Here is an 18,431-nt window from a genome sequence, read left to right on the forward strand (position 1 = left end):
TGAAGGCCATCATTAGAGCTGCAGTTTTTGTCATAGTAAATGGCATGTATCTCAACTTTAACAAAGATAAATTCCCGTATTATTATTAATTACCTCTCATTGCGAGCTGCCAGAATCTCTTGAGATGCTAATGCTGCATGACAAAACTTCATATCTGCTCTCTAGCTGCCGTAGGTCACCCATGATGCTATTTCTACTAGGTATCAGTTTGTACAAGGATCATGTATTTGGTCCAGAACAACTGATTGTTATCATGCATAGTAATGAAATTCAAAAGGAGATAATAGCTTACAAGTACACATCCATTGACCTAACAACACTCCTACAGCACCACTTCCAGTTCTTGAGGATGAAGCTGTGCAACATATAAGTAATAATATAGATCCTGGTATGTTATCCCTTTACAGAACATAAGGCTTTCATTGAATGGGCCAGATCAAAGTCCTGAAAATGTAAGAAGGTTTCCAAGAGTTTGATTACTCTTTGCTGAAGTTGAGACACTTAACTCCATTTACTATGACAAAAGCTGCAGCTCTAATGATTGCCTTATTTCAATTCTTCATCATTGTCCCTGGCTATATGAAAATGTTCTTGGATGATGCCTATCTTTTCCATTTACAGCTTAAGTTATAGTATATAGTATTGATTGTAGCATTTGAGGTTAGTGAAATATTGCTACAGAGAAATTGGTACCTTGATTTAGATTTATAAAATGCGTATCTAAATGCTGCTACTTTAGACAACTTCACCATTTCAAATTATATCATACATGATTTTTTTTTACACTTTTGGCAATGCATTACTACAGTATATATTAAAGAGTGCTATTTGATTTAAATTTCACCTCGAACTTGTATTTTGACATCATCATTGGTCCAGGAATCAACTATTAAATTTCTGTTCATTTTCCACGCAGGTGAGTCTTTTTCCCATCAGAATCACTATATACCTACATGCCACAATCAAGTTATCGACCTATTTACTTAAATTTCCAGCCGTTTTTGACATAGTTCATTGACCTCTAACCCCTAAATATATTTTTCATGGCCATTATTTATCCTTATTTCAAAGTGAAATTATTAAACATCCAAGTTTTCATTACAAATAGCTATCTTTCTATTATTCACAAAAATTGTGAATATAATGGATTAATTTTTTTGGGGAATCATGAATGGATATATCAATATTTATTAACTTTTGACCTTTGACATTGGATATCAAAGGTGAAGGATAATTCTTTAATATTATTTTGTGCCTTTTTATCTTCTTGCAAAAATTGCTTTTTGACACCAAAATCACCAACATGCAGCATTTTATCTTATTATACGATATATATAGCCTATGTAAAAAGGTCATTGACCTTTGACCTTGAACTTTATGGATTAATATGCACTCTGGGTACTTATTTTCATTTTACGGTCTTCCTGTAAGAAACTCTGCATTTTGACACCAAGATCACTAACCTGCGCCTTTTCATCTCAGAGATACCATTATACCGTATATGGTATATAATGTAAAAAAGGTCATTGACCTTTGAAAGGTTTTGACCTTGAATTTCATTGGTGAATGAGCACTGAATGTACTTGATTTTATTTTATTTGATCTTCTTGTAAGAATCCGTGCATTTTGACACCAAGATCATCAACCTGCGCCTTTTCATCTCAGAGATACCATTATATCGTACATGGTATATAATGTAAAAAAGGTCAATGACCTTTGAAATGTTTTGTCCTTGAAAGGTTTCGTTTAATGTGCATTCTGGGTACTTAATTTCATTTTATTTGATATTGTGGTAAGAATCTGTGCATTTTGACACCATTATCACCAACCTGCGCCTTTCCATCTCAGAGATACCATTATACAGGTCATTGACCTTTGACCTTGAAAAAAAGCACTTTCCCCAACCCGTATTCCTCCTAACTTTTTTTTGGTAAATGTTGACACCCATACCTATTCAAATCAGTCAAAAAACCATTTCCAATAATTTTATTCCAGATGGTTACTAATTACGGGATACTAAATGTAGTGATTATTGTTAGAGTTCATGAAACAAATTCAAATATATACGACACATACACACTAATTAGTATACCATATTTACGTACCATTTGAATTTCATTTCATCTTCTAGTAGTCTATATAGGACCCTAACTATTCATTTAGTTTTCATGCAAGTGTTAAAAGAGTAAATGGACATAACTAAACCACAGTAAAGGCTAACAATTCGTCGCACGCACCACGAACCGTCCTCTCTGCGCACTTCGATGCGAAAGTTAATTTTGCAGAAAACACATTTAAAGAAAAGTTTTTTTTTTAAACCAGCAATAAGTGCACCTACTAGGAGAGCAAATTATTTACCAGTGTCTTCGTTAAAAAGTTCAGGTTCCAAAGTTTCATCCCATATCTTTATATTTTCTTGAAGTTAATTATTTACGCCACAGTGGGCAACGTAACAGAGAGGATGGTTCGTGGAATAGATACAGTGCGCTTAACTTTCGCATCGCAGTGCGCAGAGAGGACGGTTCATGGTGCGTGCGACGAATTAATAATAATTATAATATATAGCATTTAGAATGCGCCTTCTATCTAGTTTCCTGTTCAGAAGCGCAGAGGGAATTATTACACAGGGGGGGTGTCATTTGAAATATGATGAGAATAGATATGTCTTGAGGTCAATAAGCATGTGTAGTGGTTCAAACTTGGAGTAGTATGTTTGCAATGGTTTGTAACTGAAACTGAAAGGAAAAGGTGCCGTATCAAATGACTATTGGGGTGGAATATGAAGCCATTTTGTAATTAGCTCTAGAGCAACTTCTACGCAGATTCCCTGCCCATTTCTTATCGATTGGATATGTACTCAATCATCATTTTTCATTTAATAAGATGTTTAATAAGGTTGCCTGGTATACCGATCTGATATTCAACTTTTATAAAGCAACAAACGCTAAGACCATATGGCATGACTTGTAGGGCATGTTTATGAAAAAATGGGAAAAGCTACTATTACATTATCCGTTGCCAAATACCAAACAGTATGTTCTTATTCTTTAATGGGATGACAAAAATGTTATCATGCTCACCTTAATGATTTTGATTAAAAAAAAACATTAACTACGGGTCGCATCCAATGACCTTCGTCTGTTGTAATATACAAATAGTAATTACATATTGGCTTACTTTAAAGGGGGAATGAACTGCGTGTGGTCTCACAATGACCGTGTGTTACAAATACATACTCTTAAAATATACGTTTTCAGATATCTACTTAATACTACAGAGAATAAATTGACCTATAATTGTATTTGTATAGAGAAACTAAAATGTTTTAAGAGGAAAGGTTATTGTTTTGCTACTTGGTAACATGATTATTGTGGTATAAATGTATTGAGTAGTTAATATTAGCATGTTATCATTCAAGTGGGTCTATATTACTAGACTACGCTAGCATTATGGATAAGGAAACTGGCCAGGTATAAGTAGTTGAGTACCCGAGATGGCGCTATTGGTTCATATCTGCTTTAAATGGCACAAAAAATTAATATCTGTGTCAAAATTAGAGTGATAATCCACCTTTATACCACTGATTACAGTCTATTAAAGCCTATCTTTAATTTTGGTAAATCCCTAAATAGTGCATGTCACTATCAGGAAAGATGTCATATTTAAATGCCAATAGGTAAAAAGACATTCAATGACATCTATGCCCTTGTAATACTGGAATGTTTGATGATACAAGAGATTTATTCACATAACTGACCCTTCAAAAAAGCTTTAGGCAATTAACATTGTACATAAATGTTAGGTGTAGCATATTAAAGATGGCATGTGCGTTATACGAAACTTTAAAGATTAATTTGTGTCAATAGGGAGGGACTACAAACCATTCCAAATTGAGTGCCCGAAGAAAGGATACTTTCCACCTCCAATATTCACGAAGATCATAATAATTAGAGAAAACCTGGAGAAAAGGGTCATTCATGGATATTCAAGAATATAGAGAAATAAGGAGGGGAGAAATCAAAATGGCAAAGTAAAAAGTAATAATCCAGAAGCTCAAAAGTCATAATTCTGAGATAAAATTCATAATGTCATATGTGCCACATGGTATTATAAAATATAAAGAAGAGGTAATGAATAAACAACAGATGCACAATGCAGAAATTTGCCAACTCTACAGGATGGTTGTCAAGAATATTCATCCAGGGTGCTACGTAACTTTTGGGAAGCACTGGCTTGCCTAATCAGGCAAGTTAATTTCGTGACTAACGTGTGTATTGTTGTACATACCTATTCTACCTTAAAAGCATAATAATTACACACATAATGCTGTAACATGACATAAAATCTGTAAAAATTATGACCTTTCTTAATAGTTGGTAGCTCTTAAGTAGGGTATTATTCTGTTCCGATCATTTTACAAAATTGGAAAGAATATTCAACGAAAAGAGTATCAAGAATACCAACACATTTTGAAGAAGAAAACTCAATATCAAGATGTATATTCTAATCAACAGAGATATAAAAAAAATCAAAGAAAACAGCATTCCAAGTATCTGAATAAAAATGAAGGAATGAAAGACACACTACTTAAACAAGGGAAATTAATTGATAAAGGATTCAGAAAAACAGACAGTTATTGTTAGGGTTTTTCAAAATCTGGATGAGATTAGATGATTTTTCTTTTTTTAAGGATGCAGGATTTTAACTGTAAAGAAGAGTTTAGTGGTAATTTTAATCCATGAATACCAACATATCCCCCTCCTCCTCCTCTTTTTATTCTTCTAAGTCTAACCAGCAATTGCAGCGATATTACCTATTACAATATTTAGCATGTTTAACATTGGTATTCAGAAAACAAAAAAGATACTTGTTCATGGACCAAACTCCAACTCAGCAATGAAAACCTTTGATATGACATTGATCTAAATTTAAGACTCAAATCAGAGCCCCCCCCCCGAAAAAAAATGAATAATTAAAAAATAAAATAAATAAAATAAAATAAATGAATGAAAAAAATCTCTATCTGAGGGGGTAAGGGGTAAGAATGTAAATGTAATTTACATGCATTACATAAAGCATTACACTAAGTATTGGTTGGGAAGTTTCCACATGGAGTGGGTGGTGTGCAGCAACAGTGTATGGTCAAGTTGAATCCTACATCAGGGGTGAAATAATCTCTTCAAAGTGATTGCTTACATTGTACATAAGATTCTATAGCATCACAAATGAAACATCTTTCAATCATCTATCCAATCAAATGAAACTTGTATCTCATTATTATTATCATCATTATTATTATCATAATCATTTATTTGGCAAAATGAAAATAACATAAAAATACAAGCAATTCAAATATCAAAGAATGAACAATACATAATGACAATTGAATTTAACCATTGGAATGCCAGGGGCAGAAATACTAGTAGTTGAATGAATAAATGTGGCAATACGTCTTCTGTATGTCAAACTGGTTTATTGGTTGGCAAAGAATGTTGACTTACCCTCTAAAAGCATCTAAGGATTTGAGTCTCTTTGGTTTGTCCCGACTAGGTCTTTGGATGCTGTTTGAGTCAGCTTCCGAAACGGGGTTAGCGGGCGTACCTAGATCCTATGGGAGAATAATATTGATAAATGATTAAATGAAAGTACAAGTAGGAGTAGCTGTAGTAGTAGTAGTAGAAGTAGCAGTAGTAGTAGTAGTAGTAGCAGTAGTAGCAGTAGTAGTAGTAGTAGTAGAAGTTGAAGTAGTAGTAGTAGTAGTAGAAGTAGTAGAAGTAGTAGTCATAGTAGTAGTAGTAGTAGTAGTAGTAGTAGTAGTAGTAGTAGTAGTAGTAGTAGAAGTAGTAGTCGTAGTAGTAGTAGTAGTAATAGTAGTAGTATTAGTACATGTAGTAGTAGTAGTACATGTAGCAGTAGTAGTAGTAGTAGTAGTAGTAGTAGTAGTAGTAGTAGTAGTAGTAATAGTAGTAGTAGTAGTAGTAGTAGTAGTAGTAGTAGTAGTAGTAGTAGTAGTAGTAATAGTAGTTGTAGTAGTAGTAGTAGTAGTAGTAGTAGTAGTAGTAGTAGTAGTAGTAGTAGTAGTAGTAGTAGTAGTAGTAGTAGTAGTCATAGAAGTAGAAATAATAGTATTAGAAGTAGTAGCAGAAGTAAAAGGAGGAGGAGCAGGAGTAGTAGTACTTGTAGCAGCAGAAGCAGCAGTAAAAGATGATGACGAAGGAGATGATTACAAATAAAAAATGTGGAGAAATAGAACAACAATAACATGAAAAACTGGAACAAGAAAAGTAGTGATCAAAAAGTATTACCCGGTAAGTAAAAACGGAAGAGAAAGAAATTTGAGGAGAAAGAAAAAGTCAAGAGATAGCAACTGCAGCAACACACTGATAGAGAGTAGTTTAAGATGATGTCATAGTTATAGGCAGAACTATAGGAAACATGTGCACTAATAAGACCATTAAAAAAATTATTCCATTGTGGTTTGATGCACAGGTTTTCATTATTCCTCCAACATGACTGCTTGGGGGAACGCTATATGGAAATATACCAAAGCATGACACGATATTACAACACAAAACTAATTTCTACAAACTAACAACAAATTCATCTTTAAAGACCTGTAAAATTTTCATCTATTGCATTATCCTGAATCATACTCTGTCTTGCTTCAACCTGGGGACCGTTTCATGAAAGTTTTCAGCACTGACAAGTTGTCTTTCTCCGACAGTTACCATAGTAACAGTCAGATAGTAACAGTCAGAGGCCAGTGCCTTTCAGCCAATTAAAACCAAGGATTTCACTGAAATTGTCAGCACCGACAATTTAGTCAGTGCTGACAACTTTCATGCAACACCCTGCCACCAGTCTTCAAACCAAATTATTTTTTGACATGACTCATCTCGGGCTTCAGTCACACCTATGAAACTGACTCCGAACCAACCGATGGTATGCCATTGGTAACAATGTAATAAATTTGATCAGTCTGGAGTTGGTTTCACCAGTGTGACTGCAGTATTACTTACACTTGATACAACTCTCTCCATACCAAAGTAATTCAGAAAGCGATGGGTTGCGGTAGACCTGAATGACCAAACAAAAATTACAATTTTGAATAACATTCTGCATAAAAAGATTGTTGCTGTCCAATTTTTGGAAAGGTTAATCACATGTTGAATTAACAGTTTACATTAACGATTTACAAGCACAGCTTCACAGTGGACCTCTCCATTTCCAGCATTTTATTTTCACCCGCAAATATTTAATGATCCATATTAAGTTTCAAATGTATAATGAAGATGAATATATATATATATACTGCATTACATGTTCCTTTATTACATTTCAATTGTTATAACTGTATTCATGATTTTTGTCTACTGTTTTGTTGGAAATGAGAAAAATAAAACTGAAAATGAAACTGAAATTTTAGATGTGAATTGTTAGTTTGTTTTTGAATACCTAGAGAATGCACAGATGTATGTCAATTTTGACCAGCCATCCCAACAACTGACAATAAATCACCCAAAATGAATATTGAGATCTTTATTGAGCTTGAAAAAGCACTATACATGTAGCTTTTAAATGACATGTAACTTGTAAAAATTGATCAACAACACCCCCAACAAGTACTTGATTAAATGCAGACGAATTTCAGCGAGTTTCATAAAATGAGAAATTAAGGTTTGGAGTTTGGAATTAACTGAAGCATGAAATATGCATACTGTGCAAGCTTGTTGAAACTTCTAAGCAGTCCGAAAAATACCGTCAAAGAATCTTGTCTCTTTTCATTTATTCGGCTTTAGAACTTCAAATTTTTACTAGTATGAAGAAGAATTGCTCTTGAAGTAAGCTAATTTCTAAGTTTGGCTTTTTGAGACCAAATTACAATTTTGACTATTCCAAGGTAAACTTGTGACTTATTGTTTACTTCAGGGTGGCTGTTCACAAATATTCAGTAATAAATCAAAATCAAAATTTAGTTTAAAAGGATTTAACATTAATTACATGTACTTACTTTAACAACTGTTTAACAAGAATACAGAACAAAGCCATTCCAGCAAAAATACCAAGGGTTACGTAGATAGCTGTAATAAAATAAACATTACAAAATAATTGCTATTAATAAGCAGACTTCATGTTTCATTTGATTTTATTTGCTATATTTGTAAATTATTTATTCAAATTAGGACATCTGTAAAATCAAGTTTAATTGTCACTTTATCATCATGGTGCAATAGCTCAGTCGGTACAACGAGGGGTTCGGATTCCGGTGACCCGGGTTCGATTCCCACTTGGTGCGTTAGTGCCTATTGGCAAGGAATTAATCTGCATGACCAAGTCCCTCAGAGAAAGGACCTTAAGCCGTTGGTCCTATGGTTGCTTGCTTACAAGCATTCATGCTTTCTTAGCAATCAGGTAAAAAAAAATCACAACCATTAATAGGTAAAATCATTGATCTAGTTCTGGGCTGGTTATATACATAAGCCAGAATTTCAAGTATTTTATTAAAAGTAAAATGCTTATCCCTCTTTGGTGTTCGATTGTATGTTTGGCTAAGTATTTTACTCAAACCTAAGTCAGCCGTCCACCTGGATTAAGTCTGGCTTGCATGCAGTTTTCAAATGAACATACACAAAGTCAATTATGCTGCGCACAGCTTGATAATAGCGCATTATTTAGCTCAGCCTTTATGGTGTCACAATGTTTATTAGTAAATACAATGTATTTTGCTTAAAGTCGGCTTGATAAATTAAAATACTTAGACCTAACTTGAATACGAATATAAGCATTTCAAACTCAAACATTTGCATCTAGATATTCATGGCATACATAGAGAAATAACACCAAATTATCGACTTACGGATAAACGCATCGGGCGGATTATTCATTGTGACCAATTTACAGTCGAAGGTGTCCGTTGATTTCTTACTGTTTATATACCACGTGTAGTTTCCATTTTGTTTAAAGTGGTGAGTCAAACTGAAAGATGCAAGAAAATAAGGAAAAGGTTACATTTCACTTTAGAAATTAAGGATTTTTTGTCAAAAATAAACTCAAAGAATTCAAAGAATTGTATTCAAAAGCTCTCCATATAGACATTGAGAGTGACAAGGTATTAAAAAGAGAGAACTGAAGATTTGAAAATCATTTGTCGTTTCATTTCCCAGACACAAGTGAGGATATCATTCTGAATAAATGTATAAATAAATGAATGAATGAATGAAAGAACAAAAAAATGAATGAATGAATGCATAAATAAATAAATGAATGAATGAATGAATGAATGAATGAATGCATAAATAAATGAATGAATAAATGAATGAATGCATAAATGAATGAATGGATGAATGGATAAATGAAATGAATGCATTAATGAATGAATGGATAAATGAAATGAATGAATGAAAGAGAATGAACATGAAAATAAGAAATAAGATGACACTCACCTGCATACAGTTGCATTGTTTGGAGGTTCGTCTTTCAAGCTTATCTCCATGGTAATCGGCCATGATGTATCCGCCTGCACCTCAACCAGCTCCCTCACATTGACAGAACCAAGGAATATCAGTTTACACTGCAGGAGAAAAGGGTAGTTAATGGTTAGACCTACATGTAGGCCCGGTTGCATAGCACCATTGAGAGTGAACATGATTGATTTTAACATCAATAGTAACTTCTTGAAGACAAGGGGCAGTATTCTGAACATTATCTTTTTTTATATTTTATCTTTAAAAATATCTTCATATTCTAGAATGCCATTCTCTAGATTTTTAAAGATTATCTCTAAATTATCACTTGATGAGCATAAAAATTATTCCCTAATAATAATAGTAATAATAGGGATTTGTAGAGCACCATCTATCTATAAACAATCTATTCTGAGGCGCATTGTTTTTATTATTTAGCTCGAGCTGCCTTTCAGCACTCGTGCATTTAAGGAATTATTCCCGCCGGGTACCCCTTCACCTCACCGGGGTCAAGTGAAGCACAGTGTGGATAAATTTCTTGCTGAATGAAAACATGCCGTGAATGGGATTTGGATCTACGACCCTCTGTTTGAAAGGCAAGAGTCAGAACCACTAGACCACAACGCACTCACAACACTTAAGTTGTATCATGCAGAAGTGGGCAGGCTTCAATTATGAGTTGACCTTACAGGGTCAAAATGCAGTACATGCTCTTCAAAGGCTATGATGATGTCATAGACTAGACTACAGGACTACTTATCAAATGACTCTTCTTAATGTCAACTAGTATCTCAGGCCTGGGCATTCATCCAATGATGTACATGTACAAGGTTTATGTAAGATTTCAATTTTCAATGTCAATTCTTTTATTTCATTTCCATTCAAAACATAATACAAAGTAATATAAAACAATATAAATCAAATACAATTTTACAGAAGGGCATTCTTACTTCGTAAAAAAAAACACAGTATAATATAGAGCATAAATGGATATGGAAATGAGGGGGATCCACTAAAAAGCAAAGCTTGTAAAATTGTGGATCCCCCTTGGAAAAGAAGAAATTATAGTCGACTTACTATATGCGTACATGCATGTATTACAGGAAAGAAAAAGAGAAAAAGAAATCATATTGACGGAAACACAAAAACTGAACAAAATGCAAAGCTTTTCACACAAAGAGGTCTTCGTTGTAAGGGATATGTTGCGCAAGACAGGAAAAAACAGAGAGAGGGGATGACAAGACGTAGAAGACAAGACAAAACAAGAGACAGGACAGTACAAGACAACTAGTTTTTAAAAAGGAGTAAAACTAAGAATGGGAAAGGGCTGACCATGAACCAGCTTGATCTGGTGAAATAACAAAGGACTGGACAATATAGATGAAAAAAGATAAAATAAAAGTGAAAAAATGTAAGGATTATAATCAAGATAATGAAGTGTTAGTTCCGTTGAGAAGAATTATAGGAATTAAGCAGGATACGTTTGAGTTTACGTTTGAATGAATTCAAGGAGACACTGTCTTTAACATTATTAGCGAGTGAGTTCCAGAATTTAGGACCGTTGAATAGGAATGTATTTTTGGCCAGTATAGTTCTGTAAAGTGGGATGTGAAGTTCGTCAGAGTGTCTCGTGGGGTAGTTATGATAAAATTGATTTTTAGGGAACATGGCATCAAAAATATGGGGAAGTGCATTATTATTATAACTATACATGAAGTGCCCTAACTGTAGTAAATACAGGTCTTTGACTTTCAACAGTTTACTTTCTAGAAAAAGTGGGTCCGTATGAGAACGGAAACATGTACTATGAATAATACGAAGTGCTTTCTTTTGCAAAAGCAACAATTTATCTAATAAATATTGATGGGTATCACCCCAAATAAGAATCCCATAGTTCAAATAAGGCAAGATTAAGGATGAGTAGAGCATGATTAATGATGTGGAGGGAATGCAAAATTTTAGCCTATTAATAATACCAATATTTCGTGAAATTATTTTGGATATATTTTCAATATGATTTTTCCAAGAAAGTTTACTGTCAACTGTTATTCCAAGAAATTTGGTGTAAGGTACCATTTCTAATGGGGTATTATCAAATATAATGTTCATCGGTAACTTGTCTATGGAATTACTAAATAACATGTATTTTGTTTTGTTAAGGTTCAAAGATAATCGATTGGCTCTTATCCACTCAGTAACATTATCAAGTTCAGAATTAATAACATCAACTAAAGTTTGTGGATTCTGATGAGAAAAAAATAAGGTCGAATCATCTGCAAACAAGATAAGGGATAATATTTTGGATGATCTACAGAAATCATTTATATAAATTGTGAAAAGAAGTGGGCCCAATAAGCTACCCTGGGGGACTCCACAGTTAACATATTTCAAATTGGAGTTATGATCTTTAACAAACACGTATTGTTGTCTGTTAAGTAGGTAGCTCCTGAACCACTCCAAGGCCTTCCCTCGCACACCATAGTGAGATATTTTTTTAAGTAGGATTTCATGATTAATGGTATCGAAGGCCTTGGAGTAGTCCAGGAAAATACCCACAAGGTGACTAGATTTGTCTAGAGCATTGACTACTTTGTTGACAAAATTCATCAGGGCATGAGTGGTGTTGTGCTTGTCGCGAAACCCAAATTGAACATCAGATAAAATATTATGCATTGACAAAAATTTTTCTGTTCTGACGTATACTATTCTTTCAAGGATCTTAGATAATGTGGACAAAAGAGAAATAGGTCGGTAATTACCGACATCCAACTTATCACCTTTTTTAAATAAAGGAATTACCTTGGCTATCTTCATTTGATTTGGTACTGTACCATTTTCTAAGGAAAGGTTGAATATATGCACGAGCGGGGAAACAATAGAATTTATTACGGATTTTAAAATAAAATTATTAATTTCATCAAAGCCAGGGCTTTTTTTAATTTTCAAACCAGATACTATATCAATAACTTCTTGATTATATGTTGGAGCAAAAAATATTGAATTTGGATTAGGCGGGCCGAGAAAGTCCGAAAAACTTTTCGTCGCGGGAGGAATATCTTTAGCTAGATTTACGCCAATGGAAGAGAAATGGTTATTAAAAATATTTGAAAGGTTGTCACCATCATCAACAATGACATTATTAAATCTAATTTTGGAAATACTTGATTTATTATTGGAGAGATTCATGGTCTGTTTTAGAACCTTCCATGTGTTTTGCATGTCGTGTTTATATAGAGCCAACTGCCTCGCAAAGTAATTTTTCTTTTCAATGCGTAATATTTTAGTAAGTGTATTCTTATAAGATGTGTATTTTATTTTTGATTGTTCTGTACCTTTCATTTTGAATTTATAAAATAAGTTATTTTTTCTATTAATCGAACGTAAGATAGATGGCGATATCCATGGTGACTTAGAAATCGTTTTGTATGTATTACGCTTATCTTTTTTTAAGGGTATATGCAGGTCTAATTTCTCATTTATTATATTCATAAAAAGGTTAAAGGACGCATTAACATCTACAGAATTGTATACAACTGACCAGTCGACATTATCCAAAGAAGCACCTAGACTGGCTGTATTTTCGTGCGTAGGTCTACGTCTTCGTTGTTGGGAGTGTATCGGTCTAATTGGTCGTCTTAATGAAAAATGAGTAAGAATCGGGAAATGGTCCGTCATGTCAGAAAGTATTATAAAAGAATCGGGAGGAGGGAGAATGTTGCAGAAAATATTGTCAATAAGTGTAGCAGTTTCATTAACTACACGAGTTGGTTTAGAAATCAGAGGCAAGAAGGAGGCCGAAAAAAAAGTTTCAAGAAAATCTTGAGATATATTGTTGTGTTTCAATAAATCAATGTTAAAATCACCTATAAATATTACATCCTTATTAACGAGAGCTGGATTATTTGTTGTTTGGGAAAGGTAAGTTAGAAAGTCATTTGTATTTGAGTTTGGGGGTCTATAAACTACACCAATAATCATATTTTTACTACCAGGAATATTAATTTCAATAAATAGAGATTCTACAGTGGCGTTCATGGAGTTAAGATAATCACAAACCGTATACTCGTAGTCATGTGAAATATAGAACGCTACCCCACCCCCAGGTCTGTCTTCTCGGTTATTCATTACGAAATCATATCCGTTAAGAGAAAATTGATGGTTAGAATCACACGATATCCATGTCTCAGTAAGGCCAATTAAAGAAAAGGGGCATTTTTTAGAATTTAAAGTGTTATTCATAAGTAACTGAAGTTCATCAAAATGTTTATTCAAACTTCTTATATTAGCATGCATTATGCTGAATGTATCGTCGTTAAAATTTTTTGTAAGATTATTTACCTGATGTTGCGTAATATACTCAGAAGAAGGATTTTGCAATATGTTATGATCCTGTTCAAAATCGAGATCTAATTCTTCCGAAGCTAAATTTATATTATTAGTAACAAAATTTATATTATTAGTAACAAATTTATATTATTAGTAACAAAATTATCATAAAATGAAGGATTCATTGGGTTGTTAAGTATGATATCACCATGTCCTCAGTTAAAACCCTTACATGAAGCAATATTTGGACAATTCTTTTTTCTGTATTTCTCTTGATCTGGTGGACAAATGCTTTATTTTCATTTCTATTTTCATTTTATTTTGCACAGCCAAGTTTCTACTGAAAATAGTAGACCATACAGATATACATGCATGTTGATCATATTGACCTAAAATGATTTCTTGAAAAGACAAAATGAATATAGCTTACAAGTGTGCTAAATTATGACTTTCCACGAATAGAGGGTCTCACAAAAACATGCCCAAAATGACATTTTTTTAGTGTTCTTGTGAATACAAAATAATTATCACTAGGATTATGAAAGATGGATCATAAATGAATGCAATGGAATATTTTTTTATCAAAATAATTATTTTTAAGGATTTTTTGGAGTGTGTTGTACATTGTATGAGGTGGGCCTAGGTTGTGTTCATGTAAAATTTAATCTGAGAAAAATCAAACATCAGATCATGAGTCATGTTTGCTATTTGGATTTGTGAAACACTGTATCCGTTCATACCAATTACCATTTGTTATCGCTTGGCATCAATAACATCATCAAAGCTATTAGTAAGAATTACACCCAGCATGTAGGGGAGACCGGGGTTTAGTTGGAACATGGGGTAAGTTGGAACATTGTAATTTTCTTTAACGCCTGTAAAATAAATTTATGCAATACTGCCCTCAATTTATTGCAATAATAATTCAACACTGTTGTATTATCAATAGCAATAAATTGAGGGCAGTATTGCATAAATTTATTTTACAGGCGTTAAAGAAAATTACAATGTTTCAACTTACCCCATGTTCCAACTAACCCCGGTCTCCCCTACCTTTGGAGCAGTTTGGGCATGCCCGAGGCAGAGCTGAGGGCATTTGGGTAACAAGTGTGTGTAATTATTATCAGAATGCCCGGGAAAATGAGGAGTATCATGTGTCATAACACCGGGTTGTGGATCATCATTGTTAGATAGCACCAGCCAATCAATTGATTCTGATCAGAAGAAAATACATATGGATTGGAGGTGATTTAGCCCCCTCAAAATGTTCAAATAAGCCCTGGAAATCCGCAGTCATTGCAATGTTAAAGCTCATCCCATGTTGCAGATATACATTTAGGTAGTAAGTTGCAAAGTCAGGCAATATGACATTACATTCAAAATGATTTGTTTCTCTGGGCTCGCCGAACAGTGTAGTGCTGTTGTCTACAAAGAGGTAGTAGTAGGGTTTGGTAACTTCTGAGCATAAAGTTCTGTATGTTGGTGTACCAAACCTCCCAAAGCTGCGACAGGATTGAATCAGATACTATGCGATCTGTGGCCTCCCACCCTCAAACCAACAATAAGTCGCCCAAAGTGAATTTCCAGATTTTTATTGGGCTTGACCAAACACATCCAAAGCTAAAAATGATTTATAGTGCGTCCCACAAAAAAAACGAAACCGAGATTTATCGATGATTTATCACAACTTAATCACAAATACAATAGACAAGTGACCTGCCATTGTAAAGCTTAGAATCTCCTCTTTCATCTGAAATTACTTAGATTATCCCTCATTCACACAAGAGTGAGCAAAAACAATTTGAAAAAAAAAACCTCATTTGGCGGGGGGTATCTGAATTTTTAAAAGAAAATCAGATTCCTAAAAAGTTCAATATCTGCTCTTTCATTTGATACATTAATCACAGAAAATGATCAAGAAGTAAAAAACTTACATGTATGTTCCCTCGAAACAAGGCTTGTATTTCCATAATTTCATTAAATACACGTTTTCACCGGTTTCCCACAGAAGCTATCGCACAGTTAACAAAAGCCTTAATGCATGGCTGATCGTCAACAAAACAGAGTGTCGAGTGACTCGGAACGCTAGCAAGTAAAACCTCTTTAATTCAAGCTTTATTTCAAATGAGCAGAACTTTGTTATTTCTTGACCATCTTCTGTAATTTAGGTATCAAATTAAAGAGCAGATATTGAATTTTCTAAAATTGTGGTTTTCTATTTGAAACCCAGATACAGCCCGCCAAGTGACTTTTTGGTCTCCCCTCTTCAAATTGTTTTTGCTCACTCATGCGTGAATTAGAAATAATCTCAGTAATTTCAGATGAAAGTGGAGATTCTAAGCTTTACAATGGTAGGTCACTTGTCTATTGTATTTGTTATTAAGTTATGATAAATCATTGATAAATCACGGTTTCGTTTTTTTCTGGGATGCACTGTATAATGTTGATCAACAATGACGTACACAAGTACTTGATTGAACGTATAAGAAATTTGGTGAGAGGTTCAGATAATAATGAGAAAACAAGGTTTAAAGTTAAGGGTTCATTCAAGCAATCAAATGTGCCCGCTGTATATGAAACTTCTAAGCTTTCCGCCCAGGAGAAGATGATTTTAATACAACAGACGTGGAAGAGCCGTGGTGTAGTGGTTCTGACTCTCGCCTTGTAAACAGAGGGTCGTGTGTTCGAATCCCACCGCGGTCTAGCGTCCTTTGGCAAGGCGTTAATCCACACTTTGCCACTCTCGACCCAGGTGCTAAATGGGTACCCGGTAGGATGCGAAAGATATTGTATGTTTGATTTTGCCAGCGCCATAATTAGGCTGAGATGAATGCAAGGAATGCTCCCCAGGGAGTGGAAATTGTGCACTTTTCGTGCGGGATTGAAATGAATCCAATGACCGGGGTAATAATATGCTGTAACGCGTTTTGGGCCATTCTGGGAAAAGTGCTTTATAAAAATTGGCTATTATTATTATTATTTTAAGAAACACCTGTATTTCATTTATTCAACGACTTCAATTCTTTACAGTATGAAAAAGAAGAGTGACTCTTTGAGATAAGAACATTTTCTCATTTTACTTTTTGAAGACCAAATTAATGTTTTAGCTATTTACAGAGAACCTTCCCTAGCGATTTATTGTTGGTTTTGGTGAGGCTTGTTACATTCAGATATGCATATCCTTTACATTACAGTGCATATGATAATAAAGCAATAGTGACTGGCCTCGGGGCGATACAACATATATAGCCCAAACTAGATTTATATCGTAGACGAGGGTGATATCAATTTAGTGAGGGCGATATATGTCCTTTCGCCCCCAGCCCAGTCAATATTGCAATTATTGACCAAATCAGACATCTAAAGCAAAAATTGTTAAATTTAGATATTTTAAATTTTTAGAATAAGAATCTTGTTTCTCATGTTGAGCAAACTAGGCCTCTGAACTTTACCATTGTGACGTAAATGAAATGACGCGTTCCTGGCCAAGGGACGCAGTATCCAGCGTTGTCTCAACTTGATTACCATTATGTCATATAGCACTGCGCGGTTCAAGGACGCATACAAAAACGCATAGAATACCCGGATGTTAGCGCTCCTTTTATTGCCCGCTATATTTCCAGCAATTTCTCATTGACTTTCCTGAGCAGGTGATATATTGGGTCGGTGGATAAACAATTGGAATGTTATAGACCGGCCATTTGATCCAAGTCTTAAGCAGGCAACAATGTTTCAAAGTTGCCCTGCTCAGATGTCTGATACGGTTAATAATAAATAAGATATTCTTTTTACATAAAGTATCACCCACCTTGTAGCATTCTGTGGTTTGAATTGAGATGCTTATTTTTTCCTCCAAGCCATTAGAAACATAGATGAAAGCTGTGTCGTGGGAGATGACATTTTCATGGGTGACGAGAAACTGATAAACACCTTCTTCATTCGTCACTGGACTGCTCACAGCATGAGATGGACCCCCTGAAGAAAGGGATTAAAAAGAAAGAGGAAAAAATTTGCTTTAAATGGGGTGTGAACTGGGGGGGGGGATAGGGAGCAGCTGACCCCAGAGTGGCATAGACTGCATGACGTTGTACTCACTGCATGAGATTGACCCCCAGTAAAAAGGAATGAAAGGTAAATGGTGTAAACCAGGGGGGGGGGCAACTCTCGACCCCAAATTGGTAAAGACTGCATAAATTTGTTCTCACTGCAAGAGATTGGCACCCTAAAAAAAGGGATTAAAGTTAAGTAGGGATAAGAAGGAGTGAGAACTAAAAAATTAGGTGTAAACCAATGAAAGGGGGCGACTCTCGACCCCAGAGTGGTAAAGACTGCATAAATTTGTTCTCACTGCCCCTTGTGAAAAGGCATGACAAGTAAATGGGGATAAAAAGGGGTGATATCAAATTGAAGAAAAAAATAGTGGAAATCGATGGGGGGGGGAGCACTCAACCCCAGAGTGGTATAGACTGCTACACAGCCTGGATTTGCTTCACTGCATGAGTTTTCCATTAGTTTCATTCTGCTGCCTCCTTAATTTTCTTTTTTTATTTCCCCATAGCTGTGAAACCCCTCCCCCTTTATGCCAGTGCTTCAACGTAAAGCTTAATGCAAGAAGGGTCCATACATACAGGGGCCCAATAT

At 34.6% G+C, this 18,431-nt stretch overlaps 1 protein-coding gene across 2 annotated transcripts in view; it reads right to left on the reverse strand.

Annotated features, from left to right (window-relative positions):
* Positions 1-18,431, reverse strand: part of LOC121432248 (heparan-alpha-glucosaminide N-acetyltransferase-like) — a 57,279-nt gene that overhangs the window by 22,971 nt on the left and 15,877 nt on the right. The window contains exons 2-8 of one of the 2 annotated variants that reach the window (XM_041630104.1): positions 17,599-17,765; positions 9,444-9,571; positions 8,858-8,976; positions 8,012-8,081; positions 7,020-7,077; positions 5,502-5,608; positions 3,882-3,958 (exon numbers count right to left, since the gene is read on the reverse strand). In XM_041630104.1, the coding sequence (XP_041486038.1) occupies positions 3,882-3,958; positions 5,502-5,608; positions 7,020-7,077; positions 8,012-8,081; positions 8,858-8,976; positions 9,444-9,571; positions 17,599-17,765 (726 nt within the window). The remainder of the gene's footprint in view (positions 1-3,881; positions 3,959-5,501; positions 5,609-7,019; positions 7,078-8,011; positions 8,082-8,857; positions 8,977-9,443; positions 9,572-17,598; positions 17,766-18,431) is intronic. The other variant, XM_041630103.1, reaches the window with a different exon arrangement.

The sequence above is a fragment of the Lytechinus variegatus genome, chromosome 18, assembly GCF_018143015.1.
Source record: "Lytechinus variegatus isolate NC3 chromosome 18, Lvar_3.0, whole genome shotgun sequence".
NCBI lineage: Eukaryota > Metazoa > Echinodermata > Echinoidea > Temnopleuroida > Toxopneustidae > Lytechinus > Lytechinus variegatus.